The sequence below is a fragment of the Suncus etruscus genome, chromosome 15 (assembly GCF_024139225.1).
Source record: "Suncus etruscus isolate mSunEtr1 chromosome 15, mSunEtr1.pri.cur, whole genome shotgun sequence".
In the NCBI taxonomy this organism is placed as follows: Eukaryota; Metazoa; Chordata; class Mammalia; order Eulipotyphla; family Soricidae; genus Suncus; species Suncus etruscus.
Genome location: NC_064862.1, coordinates 78947031 through 78967981, shown reverse-complemented (window position 1 = coordinate 78967981; position 20951 = coordinate 78947031). Strand labels below are relative to the sequence as shown.

General features: G+C 51.2%; 1 protein-coding gene and 1 non-coding gene across 2 annotated transcripts in view; one reads left to right on the top strand and one right to left on the bottom strand.

The window, feature by feature from the left end:
• The window catches only part of MAD1L1 (mitotic arrest deficient 1 like 1), a 215911-nt gene that overhangs the window by 86340 nt on the left and 108620 nt on the right, over window positions 1-20951 (bottom strand). Inside the window, exon 11 of the mRNA XM_049788592.1 lies at window positions 2950-3094. Coding sequence (XP_049644549.1) covers window positions 2950-3094 — 145 coding nt within the window. The remainder of the gene's footprint in view (window positions 1-2949; window positions 3095-20951) is intronic.
• On the top strand, window positions 8341-8506 carry LOC126031995 (U1 spliceosomal RNA). The gene has a single exon (XR_007503796.1). It is a non-coding gene; the product is annotated as a U1 spliceosomal RNA (small nuclear RNA).

Genomic DNA, 20951 nt, shown 5'->3' with positions numbered 1-20951 from the left:
AAGCATTTTGGGCAGGAGCATTTCCAATCCTCCCATCAGCCAGAAAGACAAGAGATAGAGTCCTAGGTGATACAGGCTATCCAGGGTTGCTATCTTCCTGACCACTGGGCAGGCCACCTGCCCCATCCCAGCAGGGCAGGTCCACATGCCTGTTGAGAGGGGAGAAAGGCCCAGGCCCCCCAACCACACCACTCTAGAATGTGAAGGCAGAGTGAAGCATACAAGACAGGGAGGGGAGGTTTTGCTTTCATTTAAAAAAAAAAAAAGTCTTGCTAAAAGTTAGCTTTTACAGCTTAGGTTCTATAAATAACAAGATCTGTAACCATATTGTAGAATATTAGGGGCATACTGGAAATAGCTTCCATTTCAAATAGGAAAATAGTTTGTGTTCACCCAGTTCTGGAAGCCAATTTTCAATGGCTTAAAATAGTCGTGGTATTTTACCAAGGTAATTATACTCTTAGCTATCAGTAACAATTAAACCCTTAGACTGGAGTGCTTAATAAGGTCTCAAAATAAAATTTCACATTGCAAGTACTGTACACAGAAATGTCAAGTACACGAATAGGGTCCTCAGAACTCTCAGAAGGCAAGAACCCGATCAGGGGTCTGCCCGGGCCTGCCCCAGAGCTGCAGAGAGAGAGAAGGGCTTGAGCGCCCCTCACAGGCAAGGATGAGGTCACAGCTAACAACCTGGATGCCTTTAGGGTGCTCAGGGCAGAAGTAGGGGGTTAGGAGGGAGCAAACCAACCCTCCAGAGAGTGGCAAGTGGCAGCATCACAAAGCGGCCCTGCGGGGTACTTAGATAACCACAGCTAGAGCTAGTTGATGGGCACAGGATGGACTCATCTTGAACAGAGTGATGCTGTGACTAATGTGTAGGGCACAGGGGTCACATCCAGTTGCCAACTTGTTGCACATCTGACGAGTGAAGAGAGGGCCAGAAAGAGGCCTCAGGGACACAACCTCTTCCAAAGGATACTAGTCAAAATGCCACAGGAATGAAGGAATGAAGGAACGTGAGTGATAAGGACCACACACACACACACACACACACACACACACACACACACACGCTAAAGCACTCAGCAGTGCCACATCTGCAGTGTCCCAGGGTCCAACCTGCCCCTTGCCACCCCCAAACACAGGGAAAACCTGAGCTCAGAAGGTGGAAGAGACCTGCTGAGAGCCCTACTGCTCCCCAGCACTGCTCCCTCCAATGCAAACACAACAGGGACAGCATAGTGGGGAGGGCACCAAACCCTTAACCCCAAGGTCTCCCGATCCCTCCAGGGGTGACTCCCGAGCATAGAACTAGGAGTAAGCACCACCATGTGTGACCCCAAAATATCTAAAACTGCTGCTTGACCCCAGCGGTCTGCAAATAGGAACCGTTCGTACATGTGTCTGTACCAAGGCACATACCCAAGGAGTCTGTCAGGCCACTGCCTATTGGGTCAGAGCCTGTTGGCCCATTCTGCAGATAGTGGTGGCATCCTCTGAGCCTCATCCAGGACTGCCTTCTCAGTGATGCCACCTGGACTAGAAGCTGTACTCTTGGCCCATCCGACAAGAATCTTCACATGCAAAGATGACCCAGGACTGAGCAGGAGGCCCAAGCTCATCATAGGAGCTGACAAGAAGGGAACAGTAGCTCAGCCCAGCTGACCAGGACTCCAGGGTTAGGTTGCATCTGCCTGCATCAGGACACCCAGGCCCACAGGCCCACCAGTTCCCCGGGTGGCTGAACTGACCACCAAACTGGGACAATGGCCTTGAGGGATGTGCCCAATGTATTCAGTCCAGCTCCACCCACTTCAGATGAACTGGGAGCAGCTTGGTGTTTGTCCAGGCTCCAAATCTAAGGGACAGGGTATAGGCCAGACCATGGCACTGACTACACAAGAGGACCAGCCTTCAACTCTTCTGGAACATCTCCCTGTGGGCTTAGCTTCAAAGCCAAGCCTTCAGGGCCAGAACCTGGGCTGGCAAGGAGAGTCTGACCAAGCTAGCCCTGGAAGTTCCTGGTACCAGGGCACTGGTGCTGCCCAGGAAAAGATGAGTTGCTCTTTAAGAGAGCATGATGGTTTTCTCCAAGCTCACTAGGAGGTGGTCAAGGCAAGGTCCTTGCTACTCTGAGAGCAACCAAGAAGGCTTTTTGTCAGACTTGACTCTCCCGGGGGCTGTCCCTCCAACTAAGGTTCGGCAACCATGCAGCCTGTCACAGGGACAGATAAAGTATGAGTGGCGGCTGGATGAATCCTCTTCAGAGAGCATCTGGGAGAAGATTCAGGCCACCCTCCTACTCCTGTAGATGTTCAGTCTAGTCATATTTTAAAGGTCTCTCTGTCTCTGTCTCTGTTTCTGTCTCTCTCACAAACACACACAGACCTTCTATCACGCTTCGGCAAACTCTGCTTATTAGGCCAGACATCAGCAGCTCTTCGGGCCCAGAATAATGAGAGTGTGGCCCCTGCCGGGAAGGTTTAACCCCCCAGCACACAAAGGCACTGGCAGCAGCATTTCTCCAGCACCGCCAAGACCAGGCAAGGAAGGGGGGATGGTGGTTCAGGCAACATGCAAGGCCACATGCTCAGTGCTCAGGGTAGAAAGTACGGTATGAAGAGGCCTCAGAAATAGGCACACAGAATGGCCTTCTGAGGTGCTGCCATGTATGCCTGTGGCTCTTGGCTTGGCCAGGAGATAGGCAGAGCTGCTGAGCTGCCAGGGCAATCTCTAGGGAGAAGTTCAGGGAGGGGGGAATAGACTGCTCCAGTCTTGACTTGCTGGTTGGAAACGAGAACAGGAGTGACCAGGGATGAGCAGTGCACTTGTTTGACTTGTCAAACATGGGCCCTGAGGCGCAGGCTAAGAGGGGACAAGGCAGGACGGCCAGAGAGCTGCTGGCCAGGAAAACGCGTCCTCCCAGCCCCCGCGCCCAGCTGGTACCTTCGTCAGCAGCAGCATTCGCTTCTGCAGCCTCCGCGCCAGCGCCTCCTGCGTCTCCCGCTTCTTCCGCTCCTCCAGCAGCTGGCTGCTGACCTGGCGGACCTCGTCTTGGAGCTGCTGCCGGGCCTTCTCGAGCTCCCGGGCACTGCAAAAAAAGGCCGAAGGGCAGAGCCATGAGCAGGGCCCGGGACAGCACCCCTGCCCGGAAGACCCCCCACAGACCAGAACAGCTCTTTACTCAGGCCCCAAAATAGAGCTGCACGTGCAACAAGCTCCTGTCATTTCCTCACTTCTGAATAGCTACTTAAAGCCTTTCAGGAGTTTCAGGATTTCACAGACACCCAGGGTGATCCCAGAACACGGCAACGGCGGGGGGAGCTCAGCTCCACACACAATGGGGAAAATTGCCAGCGCGGCACCCGGGGAGACGGCACTTCTGATTGAGCTCATCTCTGCGCCTTCACCACCAGATGTGTGGTGTGCAGGGAACAGTCTGGAAGTGCCCCTCACTGGATGGCACTGGTGGCAGTAAGTCCGTAGGCACAGGCAGGGCATCTCAGTGGACTCCCATACCCCTCAGTACCTGCAATTGCCCCAACTCCCCAACATCACTGTCACAGTCTCTGGCTCTGACCAGCCTCCCTGATGCCATGGAATGCCACTCTCTGACTCCCATCAAACCTGGGGTTGGCCAGAGTCCTGGAGCCTGTCCTGGGCCACCCCCTCCTCTGAGACACCTCTGCCCTCTGCACCAGCTCACCCCACCACCTCAGACCCTCCAGAGCTGTCCCCAAAGAAGAGCTAAGGCCTACCCAAAAGCTCCTGTGCTACATCAAGTGTGACTGGGGGGAGGGCAGCAAGGCAGGAACTAAGGCTCCAGTGGGCACCAGGAACTTCCAATTATACCTAGGAAATGCCAGGCTCCTGTCAGGAAAGTTCCCCCCACCCCCAGCAAACCCTTAAGATGACGAAAGATAGGACAATGAGGTGACTCGGGGGGAGAGATGCAGGAGGATGCTGGGCCAAGGTGGGAGGTTCTTGCCATGAGAAGGATGGCGGGGCCCAGAAGCTCAGGCCCTGCCTTCCCTGTATTCTGCCTAAACATCCAGAACCATCTGCAGCAGAGAGGCCCCGCCATGGTATGCCCATAGGGGAGAGCAGGGCCTGAACAGACGGGGGTTCTGGGGCTCTAGCATTCCCTGGGAAAGGTGGGAGCAATGTGGGTGCTGTGGTAGCCCAGAATCATGCCCACACTGCTCTCTGCCAAGGCAGCCCTCCCCCCCCCCACACCCCACCTTCACCCTCAGCATTTCCCGAGGAGAGAAAACTCATAAAAAATTAAACCTCCAGCTCTGTGCTTAACTTGAACTCAGAGGTCACTGGCATTTCCATGAACCTTTGGAAGTTCACGATGAAGTTCTTAATTCTTAAAGGGAGACTTGGGCATGTTCATCGATCAAGGCCTTTCGGAGCATAGTGCTGCTGAAGAAAACAAGATCTGAGCTTTGAGAGCCCATCTGTGGATGGTGAGAGGCTGTGTCCACTTTCATGTGCTCTTCTGAGAAAATGCCCCGGCTAAGAATATCAACTTCAAGGGCTACTGAAAGGCAGTGGGAAGCAGTCAGTGGCCTCTGTGCCACCCTGCCTTGACCTACGCTCAGCCCATCTCCATCCTGTCCAGACTGGGGAAGAGCAGGAGGCTGGACTCCCTCATATCTAACCACAAAGATTGGTCCACTGAGGGGTGCAGGATGAGAAACATGATAAACCCTCTGTAGCAGAGGGACACAGGGACAGACAGAAGCCTGACAGCCTGGCAATACCCAAACCATAAGAACTATAGAGCCGAACCAGCCACTCTAGCCATAGTAACATAACTAGGTGGGAAAGCACTTTTCTGTGGCAGCTCCCAGAGTAACAATCTGACTACAAAGTTCACCAATAGAGACCCCATGCACTAAGATGAGACACTCCTGGGAAGTGGGGGGAATGCTAATGAAATTGCCCTCACATGCCTCCAAGCTCCACATCCAGCATCCTTCCTCTTCAACCCAGAGAACACAGGTGAAAACCTCTTCTAGCACTTCCGTTTTCCAGGCAAGAGAATGCCGGCTTGCAGGGATGATGTCATGAGTAGTGGTGACCCTGCCCAGACCAGGCACAGCTACTCCCAACTTCTCTTGGGCAACTAGCTGGCCAGGTGGCGTCAGGGCAGACCTGGGACTCACTGCCTGGAGGGGAGGTGGCTCCGAAGGTCCTTGGACTGAAACCTACTTACTTAGGGTCCAATAGCTGGCTGAGTTGCCAAGCCCAGACCCTAGAAGAGAAAATGGGTGACAGCCCATTGTAGGAAGGTATTCCTGGTTCCAGGACACTCACTGCTCAAGGAGAAACAGAATTGGGAACAGGACCCAGTGCAACTGGGACCAAACACCTCCCAGAGGTTCAGCTTGATAACAAGGGCTCCAGCAGTCCAGGAGGACCTAGCTGCTTAGCTGACAAGGAAAAAGCCAGCAGGAGAGGGGAGGCCAGTGGGCCAAGACCTGGCAAGGCCTATGCAGAAAACAGGAGGGGCCCAGACTCCCTAGAGATTTGGGGGGTTGGTACACAGGGCCCCTACCGGCTATACCGGAAGTCCTGATTGGGGATGCAGAAGTGGTGAATATGGCCCATCTCTGAAGTGTGACCTGAAGGATGGGCAGTGGAAGGGACAGGTGGCCCTAGGCACTAAGTGCTCAAAGAGGAACAGCAGGGGTAACTCCCCAACCCACCAAACAAGAGAAGCCGCAAGGCATCTCCCCTTCTCACTGCGTGGTGTGCAGAAGGCAGCCTCAGCAGAGGGACATAGCACCTAATGAGAGAGGGACACATGCGGGTGACAGGAGCCTTTGGGAGAAGCTCCCAGACCCTCTGAGGTGTTCCCCGGGTTCTGACGCAGTAGACAGTTAGGCCAGGTCCACGGCACTTTCTGCTGCCACATTTACAAGGATATTAAGAAGGTGACAGAGGGTATAGTGGGTGCAGGGCGACCCCAGCTGTTCACAGCAGTCTGACCACTCCTCCCGCAGGCATCCCTGGGGCCAGGCTGCCAGGGTACCTCTGAATGTCACAGTGACATACATCACTGGCCCCACTGTCATCTGCAACTTCCTCCATTCTCTCCAGAACAAATGTGCAAATCTGCCTTCACACGCAAACCTCAGGTGCCACAGTTCCAGCTGCACACACCTCCCATTCCTTTCCTGCCAGTGACCCTGCCATCTGGCTCCTCTCAATGGGTGGCTCAGAGAATCCACCCATGCTTGGCCCCTCTCAGAGCAACTCAAGGGCCTGGATGGCAACACCAGTGGCTGTCGGCACTAGAGGTGCTTCTTGTCCCAAGCAGGGAAAATGTCACCTCACTCCCAGACTCTGTGGCTGGGCACAGGCACAGCTTCAAACACTGCATGAATCACAGTCAAACACAGCCAGTCCCAGCCCAGCGCCCAACCCCAAAGTGCTCCAAGAAGCCACCGTCTTCAAGGGATTGACTAGACAGCTAGTCAATCTAGCTACTAGACTGTGCCTCCAACAAGGTAGAAATGGTGCAGAGACCAGTCTGCAGGTGCGGGGGTTCAAAGCACCCCTGAAGAGCATGCAGTGACACAGACAAGAGGAGCCCAGGAAGTATGTCTGTCTCTTCTGCAAGCATTGCTCATGAGGGGCACCAAGTGGGCTCTGACCTGGAGCACTCAGACAGGGGAATTGGCAGAACCAGTTCAGAGTTGAGGCAACAACCCAGACCTGATGTTCCACTCCGCAGTCCCAGGAAATGCACAGCCATGTAACAGGGGCCTTGGAAGGGGGCCACAAAATGGCTGGAGAATGTGGGTCTGGTGAGAAATCACCCCAGCAGGTTGCTGCCACAGCTCTGGGATGCTGGTGGCTCCTTCACCTCAAAATCTAGAAAACACATGAGCAATATACATGTATAGGAGAGTTCCTGCAGGACCCCAGGTAAGTGGTCCAGCAGTGACACTTGCCACCTGTCCCCTGGGAGGGCAGGGACCGGCCATGTGTCAACTGAGTGTTACTTCACTATGGAAGTGTTACTTCAGCTATGGAAGCTTTGCATGACTAAGGGAGGAAGGAGAAGGGTCAGAAGCCAGGATAGAGCAGGCCAGAGTTAAGGGTGAAGCTATCATTCCTTGTGCCCAAAGGTCCCTCTAAGCACTTTGATGCCCACTAGAGGAGACACAGAGTCACTGGCATCTGCTCAACTTCTGAGTTGGAAACCATCAGAAAAGCAGCAAAGACCCAAGTGAGATTCAGAAATCCTGTCTACACCAACGCCCTGTCTAGTGCATAGGATTTCATGCACATGGAAACCTGCCTGAGCTGGCAGCTGTCCGGGCATCAGGAACGCTGTCTACACATGCCAGCGCTCTGCCACTTGGTTGGTGGCCAACCTTGAGTAAACAGTGCAGACTAGCACAGCTGGTCGCACATCTTATGGCTGGGGCAGTGTGGCAACCATGCAGGAGGATCCCAGAGACCCAAATGTGGAGGAGCTGAGGCAGCTTCCTAACAGGGGAGGAAGCAGTGCCTGGGCTCAGTGTGGCACATGGCTGCTTTTTTTATGCCAGCTAATTCCTATCTTAAATGCCTCCAAGTGTCATTACACGTTTCTCAGGGGAAGGGAAAAAAAAAAGTGTAGAGACGACAAAAGTGGGGAATGAGAAAAGTGAAGTCTGAAGCCATTACTAGTGAGAGCAATGTAAGGCAGGTGGTGTGGCCTTGCTTGGTCCAGTTCTCACCAGCGGCCAGCAGAAGCACCGTTTCTGGCCTTGCAGTAACTGGATTCACCAAATTCAATTTACATTCTTAGATAAACAGAGGCCGAACAGTAAATACTCTCGACTGACCTTGAAATGTGAGAAGAAAAATCACCGTCTGCAATTTCAGTTCAATCCTTCCTATAATGAATAATCCAATTTAGATGATCAGCTACCAACCTCTAACTGGGAGCGTGGCAGCCACCAAACTTAAAGGGTAAGGAACCTGGTGTGGGGACACCCCAGTGCTGAAAGACCAGGTGTAATACAATCAGCTTAGCCCCAACTAGGATTATGATGTCCAAGAAATGTGGGCACAATGGATTCAATCTGATGGTTCTACTTTGGGGCATGAGTGATCCCAAGGAAACTGGGCAGCCAGAAAGCAGGGTGCTATCCCTGAGCCTCACGAGGCTCACCTCTGTGGCATGGAGAAGAGCTTTTACTGCTGCAGTCCACTCTTCACTCCAACTCAGTGGGAGACCCAAACTTGCAGCATGCAGCAGGGCTATGAACAAAGCCTGCGGGCACACACCTCACCCCATGCCCGAGGCTCCTCCTCAGCCCGCTACAGACAAAAGTACCCTGCCAAAGGGGAGATTCCATGATCATGAAGGTGGTTTCCCCAGGGCGAGGCTCACCCATTGCACTCTGGGTGTGCTGACCCCTGCGATTTCCCCAAATGTGGGAAACTCAACTGCATAATTTGTGGTAGTGGGGGACTGCGTTCGCACTCTTCCCTGGAAAAAAGAAAAAAAAAAAAAAAGTACCCTGCCAACATGAGCAGACTTGTCCTCTGGAAGGACCAGCCCAGAAATGACCCCTGGGGATCAAGGAAGAGAGCAACATCTTGGCATTGACCCACAAGTCCCTAGTACTAAATACTAAGTCTGGATGACAGCTGGAAGGGACATCTGGAAGCTGCTGAAAGGGCTGTCATGCTAAGGCAGCCAATCCCAGCCATGAGGAACATGTGTCTAGCTGTGGCCCTCAGAGCTCCATGCTGCAGGCAACTGCTGAAGTAGTACAGGCTCAGCAAAAGCAGACCAGGCCCAGAAAACAGTTCCATCACTGGGCAGTTGGTAACATCAATGGAAAGGGCTCCACTATGGCTCTCCAACTTACCCCAAGTGGGAAAATAAGGAGCAGACTGGAGGGGACCTAGCAAGTCCCTGTGGCCCACAACATAACTGTCTATGGTGGCTGTGCCTGTAACCTCTGCTGGGCCCACTCACAGGCGATCCCAAGCCATACCACCACATTATCTCCCCCAAGAACCATAGAGATATTGCTGGGGGGCAGAAGGCAGAAGCAGCCCTGGCGTGTTACTGCTGACTTACCAGAACAATCTGTCCCCCTCCTTAAAACCTCAAACTCAGAGTTCACTGAGGAAACAGGACAATCTTCAGAGGAGACAGACAGCAGAAAGAAGCCAGTGCATTGGCAGCCTGATCCCACTCACCTGGAGGGCAAAGGCAGCAAATGTGCAGAAGTAGGCGGGCAGGTGTGTGGGCCCTTCCCAGCAGCACCAGTATTAGGAAAGAGACCCTCACAGGTCCAGGCCCAGCAGGATCAACACAAAGGAGGCATGAGGCGAAAGAGGTGGGAAGTCGAGTGAGCAGAGATAACAAGAAAGAGCCTCATGGCACACACAACCTCTAGAGGTGTGTCCAATTAGTCACCCTAATGCTGAGGTGCCCAACACACCCCAATGTATAGCAGTGCATCAGCACACACCAAGAAGACTGCGCTGACAGCCGAGCCTGGCAGGGCTGATAAACACAGCCCATCTGCCTGTGTCCAGCCCCATCGATTCTGCTGTCCTCCACCCAGCTGACGATCGATGCATTAGGGACTGCACCTCTAAAGGACATGGTAGAATCTGCTGTCAGGAAAGCACCAGATGGGGCTCGGGAGAGTGAGGGGCTCCCTGGGGAAAAGCACGAGACCCTTCATGCAAGTGCCTCCCCAGCAACTAGGGCAGACAAGCTCTCCTTGCGCTGTCACTCCACTAATGAGCGTCTACCTCGAAGGCGTTTCCCTGACGAAACAAGAGAAGTGAAAGGAGAGCACAGGATTTCAAAATTACCAGGTTCTCTTCGGTTATGTGTTAGTGAGCATGGGGAGCCAGGGCAGCATCTGCCGGCCCCTTGCTATGTCAACTCACTTATTAATCTCACTTCTTCTTTGCCCCAGGCTTGGGGGCTTGGAGAGTTGACACTTGACTTGAGAAATGCCAGCTGGAAGCAGTTTATTTCCTCCTGAACTTTAAGAGCTGACTGAGACAGCAATGACCTTTTAAAGCAGGGCAGGGCCTGGCAGAGTTGCCGGGCACTTCTCTGATACAGGAACCATAGGAACTCAGGCCCGAGCACTCAGGCTCAGGCTCAGAGTAGGGCATTCTAGGAGGAGCTCAGACCTGATAGGTCTAGGAGGGGCTCAGACCCAGGCACTTGCATGCACTGCATGCAAGACAAACACTCAATCAGGCCCTAACATTCTAAGAGGGGCTCAGACCTGGGCACTTCCCTGCTGCAGGGGCTATAGGAGATGCTCTAGGGCAGAAAGGCCCCAGGAAACTCCATATGCAACAAGCTCTGGCGTCTGCTCCCTTGGGACATGACTGAGGGGGATTAGCAGCAGGGAAGAGAGGAGGACACTGAGGCTCTGCTTCTCGGTACTCTCAGGAAGAGCGTCCCGACACAGCGCTGCTGTTTTCCTGATCTGGGGAAAATTCTGTGGTCACCTTTCAAGTGCCCCTTGCACCTTCCTAGGGACGCTACCAGGCATTCTGGGCCATAAGCAGGATGAGAACATCTGCTCTGAGGAGCATGGCCTTTCTTTTTTATTTTTTTTCTTTGGTTTTTTTGGTTTTTGGTTTTTGGGTCACACCCGGCAGCGCTCAGGGGTTATTCCTACACTTAGAAATCACTCCAGGCAGGCTCGGGAAACCATATGGAATGGCCGGGATTCAAACCACCGTCCTTCTGCATGCAAGACAAACACCCTACTTCCATGCTATCTCTCCTGCCCCAAGCATGGCCTTTCTAAATTACAAGACCACACCAGAGAAAGGCCTGGCAGGTGCAGGTGCTAAATAGCATCTCCAAGCTGGCAGGTCATCCTGAAAGATGAGGGGATTCAGGTCAGGGCCAGCCGAGCACCTCAAAATGGACACTTTCCAGGAGTGAGAGCAAGGGAGCTGGTCGGGCGCCATAAAGGCACTTCCCTGGGTCACAGAAAAGCAGCATTGTCACCTCTAAATGATCCATGTGGCAGGTGCAGACCTCTATCAGGAGGGGGAACTTCTGTACCCTGCTTGCTGTTCCTATTTTTAGTCATTTAGACTCTGAGGATCTTTTTTGTTTTGTTTTGTTTTTTGGGCCACACCCATTTGATGCTCAGGGGTTACTCCTGGCTAAGCGCTCAAAAATTGCCCCTGGCTTGGGGGGACCATATGGAACTCAGAGGGATCCAACCGGGGGATCGAACCATGGTCCTTCCTTGGCTAGCGCTTGCAAGGCAGACACCTTACCTCTAGCGCCACCTCACCGGCTCCTCTGAGGATCTTCTGAGTAAAGCAGATGTCACAGGTGAGTCAGTTACCTATGTCCATGGGCCTAAATGGGCCCCTAAATGCCTAAAACTGTATCTCAGAAATTGGAGCAGGGAAGGCATTTGCCTTGCAAGCAGCCAAACAGGGTTTGATTCCCTCCATCTCATATTGTCCTCCAAGCCCACCAGAAGTGATTTCTTGGCACAGGGTCAGGAGTACCCAGATGTGGTCCCAATCAAATAAACCCAAAAAATGGCCCATCCTCTTCCTGGCAGTCTACACTCACTGCCCAGAGATCAAGGCCAAGTCCCTGACTCGTCTATCCCCAAGCGCTGCTGAGTGCTTCCATCTGCTCTCATTCCCTGTTCTGACAACTTTCTGGCCCTTTGCAAAGACTCTCTATGGAACATCATTTAGCTGCTGCCCTTTAGGTGACTGTCACTTTGTCCTGAGAATACTGTGGTAGCTCTTTGGACAGATTCCAATGAGAAACAGGCCTGATATCTACAGTCACGTCAAGGGCCAGTACCTCAGCCAAAGACGTACTACCCAGATATCTTCAACCCTGGGACCTCTCTGTTACTGATCATTAAAATTTTTCATGAAAAAAAAAAAAAACTAAGTAGCAATCCTGTTTTGACAACACAGTAATCTGCCCACTGACGTATGACTGACATGTAAATAGACTGACATGTAACTAGCCTCCAGGTCCTCTCCACCATCTCATGGCCCCCATGAGACCTCCTGCTCGCTCATGCAACCTTCCAGGTGAGGGGAAGCTCCTGGCTGACAATTCGAGGGTCCTCTGGAAACCAGAACAGATTCCCTTCCCTCTGTCTAATTCTGGCATCCTCAAGGCTGAACTCCGCCGTCTCAGCAGGTCACCTCCACATCTCACCCCTTCTCCCTTCTCCTCTGATTTTCCAGCATTAGCTTGTACCATGAACAGCTTTACTCATTGCACCTCATACTGAACACACCTAAACACCCTGGTGCTGGTGAAGGGTAGGAAAGGTAATGAGCAATAGACAGACTAATCTCTCAGATTCCTGGGGCAGTTAGCGACAAAAATTCTCCCTCAGCACAGCAAACCCCATGGTGAAGCCACAGAGAAGCCCACCAAGCTCAATGCATGAAAATCTGAACACAGAAGACTCCAGCCGTGAAAGCAGTTCAGTGAACTCGGGCTCAGTGATGCCATATGAAGGCTTCAGTGCTCAGTTCTCCAGAGACCGTGTGTGTGGGCTGCCATGTTGCTAATCTGCCTTGGGCCGTGTGATCCAATAAATAGCATCACTGGAAGAAATGGAGTGGGAGTGCAATAAACATGGGGTACTTTCTCTAAAAAGCAGGCTTTCCTTGTTCCTCAGGAGGGAACTTCTGATTCCTGACTTCATTCCATCGAGGTAGAAGATGTACTTTGTATAAATGGGGCCTCTGAAAATGACAGCGACGTTTGGTTTAACGAATGGTCGCTCTGGGCCATGATTTGTGTGTGCTGTGCCCTGCCACTGTGGAGTGATAGCTATGTCCTCTGAGTTCTCTGGGCTATAGATCCCACTCACAAAGCGGATGCAGTCCCTCCCTCATGAGCTCCTTACTGACGTTAGAAGAGAAGAGGTACAACATAGTGTTCCCCGAGGACGAACCAAGGAAAACTTGAAGGTAAACTGCAGGCACAGGGGAATCCAGACATTTAAGGACAACAGCTAAGAGCCCCTCTCAAGTGCCATAATGAGTTAAATGAGTTGGCGGGAGATGGACAGAATGACAGCACTTATCGTGGAATATGTATATTACATATGTGTGTATACATACATGTGTATATACATGTATATATGTGTATGTGTGTGGTGATAATTCCCAAAGATAATAAAGATGAGGGCCAGGAAAACTGGTCAATGGTAGGAAGCTTAGCACAGAGAGGTGCGAGTACAGTTAGGGCAGAGAAGGGGCCACTATGAGAACAATTGTTGATCCTTCTGGACAAGAACTTGGTGCTGAGAGGAGGTACGTGATCTGCATGATGCCCCTTCAATGATGAGAGAGAGAGAGAGAGTTAGAGAGAGAGAGAGAGAGAGAGAGAGAGAGAGAGAGAGAGAGAGAGAGAGAGAGAGAGAGAGAGAGAGAGAGAGAGAGAGAAGAGAGAGAGAGGAGAGAGAAAAGGAGAGAGAATGCCTGGGCAGACTGGGGCGGGAGAAGGGGAAAACTGAGAACACTGGTGGGAAACATGTACTGATGGGTGCTGGACATTGTATGACTGACTCAATCAGTGAACAGCTTTGTAACTATGTATCTCATGGTGATCCAAAGTCCCTCTAACAGCTTTGCTGGCTGTCACTCAGCATGTGAGTCTGATAAAAGAGGACCCTGGCCAATGGCCCATGGAAACAGCCCAGATAAACAGCCCAGGTACAGGTCCCAGTTCCTCTCCTGAGTCCACCGTCCTTCAGAGATCCTTCCAGGGTACAGGTCTCAGGGCCTTTCAGAGTTGCTCCCCTCGCCCCCCCCCCCCCGCCCCACTTAGAGGCGCTAGGAGGAAATAGGAGGAAATCGCTGGGGACAAAGGAAAGCGCTTGTACACAAATTCTTCATAGGAAGTAGATTTGAAAGTGGCCATCTGTGGGTGCGATTAGCATCCTAAAGCTACACTACATGACCACACAAGCAAGGAACCTGGCTGGGCTGCACCTAAACTTCATCCAAGTGGGAGAAAGGGTTCCATTTAGATGGTAATGGCACGGAGTGCTTAGGAAGCATTTCACAGGACAAAGATGCATCCCCCACTTCCTGCATAGCTCTAACTAAGGCAGCCTCCGGGAAGGGGCTCTCAGGTCCAGAGAACTGCCTGGAAGGTCTGGTCCTCTCTGAGCTGAGGACACAAAGCAACAGCACTAATCTCCTGCAGCTGCGGGCCAGGGTCTCCCCACTCCACCTCCTTCTAGATAGTCTTCAAGACTGATCTCCTCTCCCAGCTCATTTCTCCTGAGAGACTCAGAGCACCCAGAGCTTGCCCTGAAGCTCCCCTGTAGGGGATCCATAACCTCTCAGCTCCATCCTGACACAGCAAGCCAGCCACCAGGTGGCTGCCTGGAGACCAAAATCAACTAGCACCCCACATGAGACAGAGCAGAGGAAAGGGCTGAAGGGCACCACCACGTCAGGAAGCAGGTGCAGCACCCCACCTCACAGGATGGGCCCTGCAACCTGTGAACAAGTGGAGACACTGAGAGCAGAGCCGGGCGCAATACCTCGACAGGCTGAGGGGCACAGTAGGAAGGCCCACCCATGGAGCTCAAAGTCTGCTGACAAGGGCCCTGCGACTTGTCCCTGCCATACAGTGCTGCACTTGCCTACATTCCCAAAAGGCCATGCAGCCACCCACAATATCACTGTGCTGGCTACTTCCAGGGAGAGCCTGGCTGCAAGTGAGAGGCAAGTGGCAAGGCCATAGTGCAAGACCATGAGGCGGGAAAGAGCTACATCTGAGAGGCTACACTTCCAGGCACTGCAGTGTGTGTGTGGGGTGGGTGGGGTGGGGTGGGGGGAAATGAGAGCAGAAACCCCCGCTGCAAGCCCAGGGCTGATGGGCACAGGAGAAAGCACCTTGGTCAGGAGGGAGGGTGGTACCACTCCATGATCAGTGCCATGTGTTCCACACACAGAAGCCAAACTCCTGGGACAGCAGAGTCACATGGTCAGCATGTGCCTGGTAATCCAGCTGGGGTAGAGGGAGAGAGCAGCCCCACGCAAGAAGCACCCAAGGCTGTACTTATACACAGGCAAGCTGGGTATCCTGGGAAGGCAGATGCAGCAGAGGGCAGTGCCTGCACACGATCACTGTAGCATGGTGAGGATTTGCCCACCAGGTGCGAATATCCCAGGTATCCCAGAGCAGTCACAGGACAGAGCACCATACTCCCATGAAGCACATCACATGGCCACTCTGGAAATATCCCAGGAGCCCAAAAGCAAGGAACCACTGATTCTCTGATTCAAAGAAAGCTGGTGGGGCTAGAAAGACAAAGAAACTGTCCTTGGGACCCAGTGCACAGTTAGACTAGACATTGGCTGTCGCCATGAGCGACTCCTGTTTTGTGGCTGTTGTACCATATGTGAAATACGAGAAAACGAAATGGAAGGTAAGTTAACAATAAAGGCAAAAAACTTTTTTGAGGGGAGGCCCTCACTCAGCGGTGTACAGAGGTTACTCCAGGCTCTGTGCTCAGAAATCACTCCTGAAAGGCTTGGGAGACCATTTGGAATGCTGGGAATCAAACCCAGGTCTGTCACTGATTGGCCAAGTGCAAGGCAAACACCCTATTGCTGTGCAATCACTCTGACCCTGGCAAAAAAAACATTTTTACATAAAAAAGTTGAAAAACCTTTATTACGTTCATTTAAATCCTAAGGAAAATAAAGAAAACCAAACCCACAAACATGCACATTCCAGACAGTACTCATGAGTCAGCACCATGAAGTTGCCAATCAAAGCCTAAGTAGCCCACACACTTGATGTAATGCCAGTCAAATCCCATTTCTAGAGTTTTAGACAAATTCTATTTGAAGTTCACAGATAAACAGGAGCACAATGTCAGGAAGCCTAGGACACTGCAGTGCTCTGGGGTCCTGGCGAAGCGGCAGTAGTGCACATCAGGCCAATAAAATGGCAGAAATCCTGTGCAGCCTGAGTGGCACATTAGCACAGGGAAAATGTTTTTGTTTTCGTTTTTGTTTTTTTGGGGGGGTGTCACACCTAGCAGTGCTCAGGGGTTACTCCTGGCTCTATGCTCAGAAATCGCCCCTGGCAGGCACAGGGGACCATATGAGATGCCGGGATTCGAACCACCGTCCTTCTGCATGAAAGGCAACGCCTTACCTCCATGCTATCTCTCCAGCCCCAGTTTTGCTTTTTTTTTTTTTTTTTTTTTTTTTTTATAAAAACAACAGGCTTAAGACAACTGGGGGTAAATAATTATGTGAAACCCTGTTGAATGGTGGGTTGTGCATTGCTTAATCCCCAGAGAGTGAGAGGGATTCTCATGTCCCCTGTCTGGGTAGGACAAGAGACGCAGGTCCGGCAGCAACTCCGAAGCAGGAAATAATCTCCACACAGTTGGGAAGGTATAGCAGGCCAGAAAACTAACTGCAAACTGTTCGCCCACAAGCCACTCCACCACATGGAACCACAAGCCAAGATGTCAGCTGCCTCTCTAGACCACCTGAGTAGCCTTTATTGGGAAAAACAAAGCCCATCCCCAAGAGGGGGTGGGGGAAGCCAGATGAGGAGGCAATGGGGAAACATCTTTTTAACAGGAAAACCAAAGGAACCAATTGAGAAGCACCTAATAAGAAGGCAATATGAGGACCAATGCAAAGGCCTCTACTAACAAAACCCTACTTCAGAGTTACTATCAGAAGATTGATTTCTCCAAGGATCCAAGATTTTAGAAATGAAACAAAAACACAGAGAAGACATGAAAGAAATGTTTAAAGATTTAAGGAAAAGGGGCCGGAGAGATAGCATGGAGGTAAGACGTTTGCCTTGCATGCAGAAGGATGGTGATTTGAATCCTGGCATCCTATATGATCCCCTGAGCCTGCCAGGAGTGATGGGAGTGATTTCTGAGCATAGAGCCAGTAGTAATCCCTGAGCACTGCTGGGTGTGACCCAAAAATAAAAACAAACAAACAAACAAAAAAGATTTAAGGAAGAACCTCTCTACACACACCAAAACCAAGGCACATAGGGACAGACCAACATAGCTGACACTTAAAATTTAAAAGTAACATATAGGAGCTGGAGCAAACATCTTACACACACCAACTCCAATCAATGAACTCGGGTTTGAGTCCGAGCATCCCATATGGTCCCCGGAGACTGCCAGGAGCGATTTCTGAGCACAGAGCCAGGACCAAGCCCTGAGCGCCGCTAGGAGTAACCCAAAACCCAAAACAAACAAACAAACAAATAAATAAATAAAAGTAACATGAGTATTCGAGAGACAGTACAGGGGTAAAGGTGCTTGCCTTGCATGCAGCCAATCCTGGTTCAACCCCCAACACCAGTGGTCATTCTTGAGCACAGAGCCAGGAATAGTCCCTGAGCACTGTTCGATGTAGCCCCAAATCACAAAATTAAAAAAAAAAATTCATGTCCAACAAAAACCCTTATAACCAAATAAAAGGAAATGTCAAATTGGGAAATTATATTTTCAGATAAAAGATTTCCTCAAGCTATCAAAATCTCTTCTAAAATTAACTTTGAAAGAAAAACAAAGATTATGAACCAATTAAGCAATATGTCTAGTTCTTCCTTGTCTTACAATGGGGGTAGATCCCACATTGAAATAGTAGTTAAAAAAGGGGGTGGGGCACTGAGCACATGGGGGCATGTCAAAAGTTTCCTCTGTGACGTGTGGCTGGCAACTGCCTGAGACAGAGTTGAATTTGAATCCAAAGAACCATCTGTAAAAGAGTACCTACCACTCACACACGTGAGAGGTGGCTCCTGCCCTACGCATGAGCATCAGCACACCACAAGCATTTCTACAGACATGCCTGAATGCGCCCAAGGTAGTTCCACACAGAAAAAGCAAATGAAAGGTGGAGTGAGACCCCAGTGGCAAGTATGTGGGCAGCTAAAAGACGGGCAGTGCCAAATGCTGGCAGCGTGAGAGCTACTGATACTGTCCTAGCGCAGGTGAGGCTGACAGGCTCCCTCTATAAAATGGGCCATTTCTCCTACAGGTAAAGACACACCTAAGGAGGAAGTGAGTTCAACCACAGTGCATGATAAGGGGCAAGAATACCCATGTTCTGGGACTGATGAGGACAGAGCTGGGCATGCCTGTCACCCAGGAAGGCCACAGGAATTCAATCTGGCTCAGCAGATGGAGAGACCAAGCAGAGCTGAGCAAATCCAAGAGCAAACCCCAGACCACACTCTGAGGCTTGTCTCTTGAGCAGCTCAAGCAGCACCTGTGAGAAGCCTAGAGTGGCTCACTGAGAAGTGTCCAGGAGAGGCATCAGAGGCATACATAGCATTCTACTCAGTGCAGGTGACCCTCAATAGGAGCCAGTCACTGTGACCTTTTCCACTGCCACATGTTCAAGGGAAGGCCCAGCTGCTAAGGCCGCCAAAGGCCAAATGTAGGAAATCAGCCCCCAAAGGATCAGGCTACAGCAGGTGCTCAGAGGCCGCAGCACTTACAAAACCAACACCAGATCACAAAGACATGGGCTGCCAGGTTCCTCTAGTGAGACTCCAGACAAACCCGTGGGCTGAGATGGTCACAGCACAGCCAAACACAAGTGAGCAAAGGCACCAGCTCCGAGGAGCTTCCTGTGACAGTCACTGGAAATGCTGCAGGTAGGGTGCTCCATGATCTCAAACTGATGTGGACCATGGCCAAGTGGTAGAGGACCCCAAGCACAGGAGGTGGTGGGCATTGCCAGGGTATCTCACACTACACTTGGCTACCAGTAGCCAGGGGCCCTTCGACACTCTTCTGCCCAGCCCCTGGGGTTTGATAGGCTCTGGCTGAAACTCAGATGCCTACAGCCTCTCAACACTCTTAGGACACCCCTACTCCCTGCTCCCTGCCAGCTCAAGTCTCACTTTCTGTCAGCCCTTTCCCAGGTCCAGCCCAGTCCCCATACTACATGTCTGCAGGCAATCTCTCCTGCCAGACAAATTGTGATGCAAAGCAAGGGGTGTCCTCAACACTGAGTAAAGGAATTTACAGATGGACAGACCTTGACAGATTTTTTCTGTATGACAAACACCATCTCAGCTAGACAAACACATAGAATGCAGCCAGAGTTGACTGACTGAAATCATCCCAATGACACCTACCTCCAGCCTGGTCTTCCTCACACCATCCCAAGCAGATATATGGGGTTTGCAGTATGGCTGAGGCCAGCTTCTCCCAATGCCCTGCCTGTCTGCTCTAGACTAGGCGTTTCACATGTGGAGCAGGGGAAGCTGGTCCACTGGCACAAAGTCCCACACCAACACAAGAAAGAAAGGACAGATGTCTGGAGGCCAGGGACAGTGCAGACTTGGGCCCCCACTCTGCTGTTTCTCCAGTATTAATTCATAAGGGCCCAGGTCCACAAAGCCCCGAGTTCCTAACACCTATCCCAGGAGCCCATCTCACACATCAGTTCCACCACAGAAATTTGCCTTCCTTTGATTAAACCTTAAAGCACACACCTTCCAAGTGGCAGCTTTCAGAAACAAGCTGTCAGAAAAAATTTTTATTTAATTTAATTTATTTATTTATTTATTTATTTATTTATTTATTTATTTATTTTTGGGTTTTGAGCCACACCAGGCGGCACTCAGGCATTACTCCTGGCTCTCTGCTCAGAAATTGCTCCTGTGCACAGGACACTCCAATGCTTCACCTGCAGCTGCCTACAAGCTGACCTTCTCCAATATGTGCAGCGGGATGCCAGGCAGGGTCTCTTTGAGGCTGGTGGCACAGAGAGTACTTCCCACAGAGGTTCTAAATGGGCAGTATGAAGGAGGAAAGGAAAGGAAGAGAAAACACACCTACATGACAACCATGCCGTAAGCCCAGGATCCCACACCAAGCCATACCAGGACAGACCCTGTCTGGCAGCAACTATCCCTTCAGAATCATCCATACCCTCATCTAGAAAATGGTAACAACTATCTCTCAATTTCAGGCTTTTCCTCTAAAGCAATTTTATTCTGAAATCTTTTTAGAAGGCCAGAAAAATTCCAACAACAACACATCTTTGTTGGGCTACAGGAATCACAAGCATCTTTCTTCATGGAGGTTCCCCTGGCCCAGTGAAAACTTTGCACAGTGCCCTCAAGCTCAACACAGGCTGTTACTGAGCTTCACCTACGTTTCCAGGGTCAAGGAATCCTATGGCCATAGGCTGCACCAAAGATACCCACAGTGTTTATGCTTCCCTACTCAGCTGACCCCCTTGTTTGCCATGACCTTAACCATCTGAGCAGTAACAGTCACCAGACTCTCCTCAGGTCAGCCCAGCATCACTTTCACAAGACAGCAGATGTGGTCTGGAAAGAAGCAGAGGAATAAAGTGTCCTGTGCCACTTGCCAGCAACATGTCATAGTGCCACTTTGTCACAGAGGCCAGAGTCTGCCAGGCAGACCCTGCACCTTCTCTTCAATAGACAGTAAACAGCCCAGCCCAGGAAAGTGAATGGGGCCCAAGTGTACAAGATTTCCTGGTGTACAAGTATCATGAATATCTGGAATTTTCTGCAAGGGAGTGCCATGCTTTATTTCTGCTGAGTTGCTTATTCAATAATTTGTTCTATCAGAACAAACTTGTATAAACCTGTGTGTGTGTGTGTGTGTGTGTGTGTGTGTGTGTGTGTGTTGCTGTAAACTTGGGGCTTGACATCAATTCTACTTTATCTTGCCGTTCTAATTGCTCAACTCTGGCCTCCTGAGTCCCTTTGATATGTCCTCATCCTCTTGCTCCTTTAACACGTCCTCACTTTCTGAGACCAGAAGCTGTTCCAGGCTCCAATTCCTGTCCCAGCAGCACCAGGTGGAGCTACTGCTCTAGGGGCCTGGTCTCCTCCACTGGAGACTGTAAACTGTCACCTCCTCCCAGGGAAA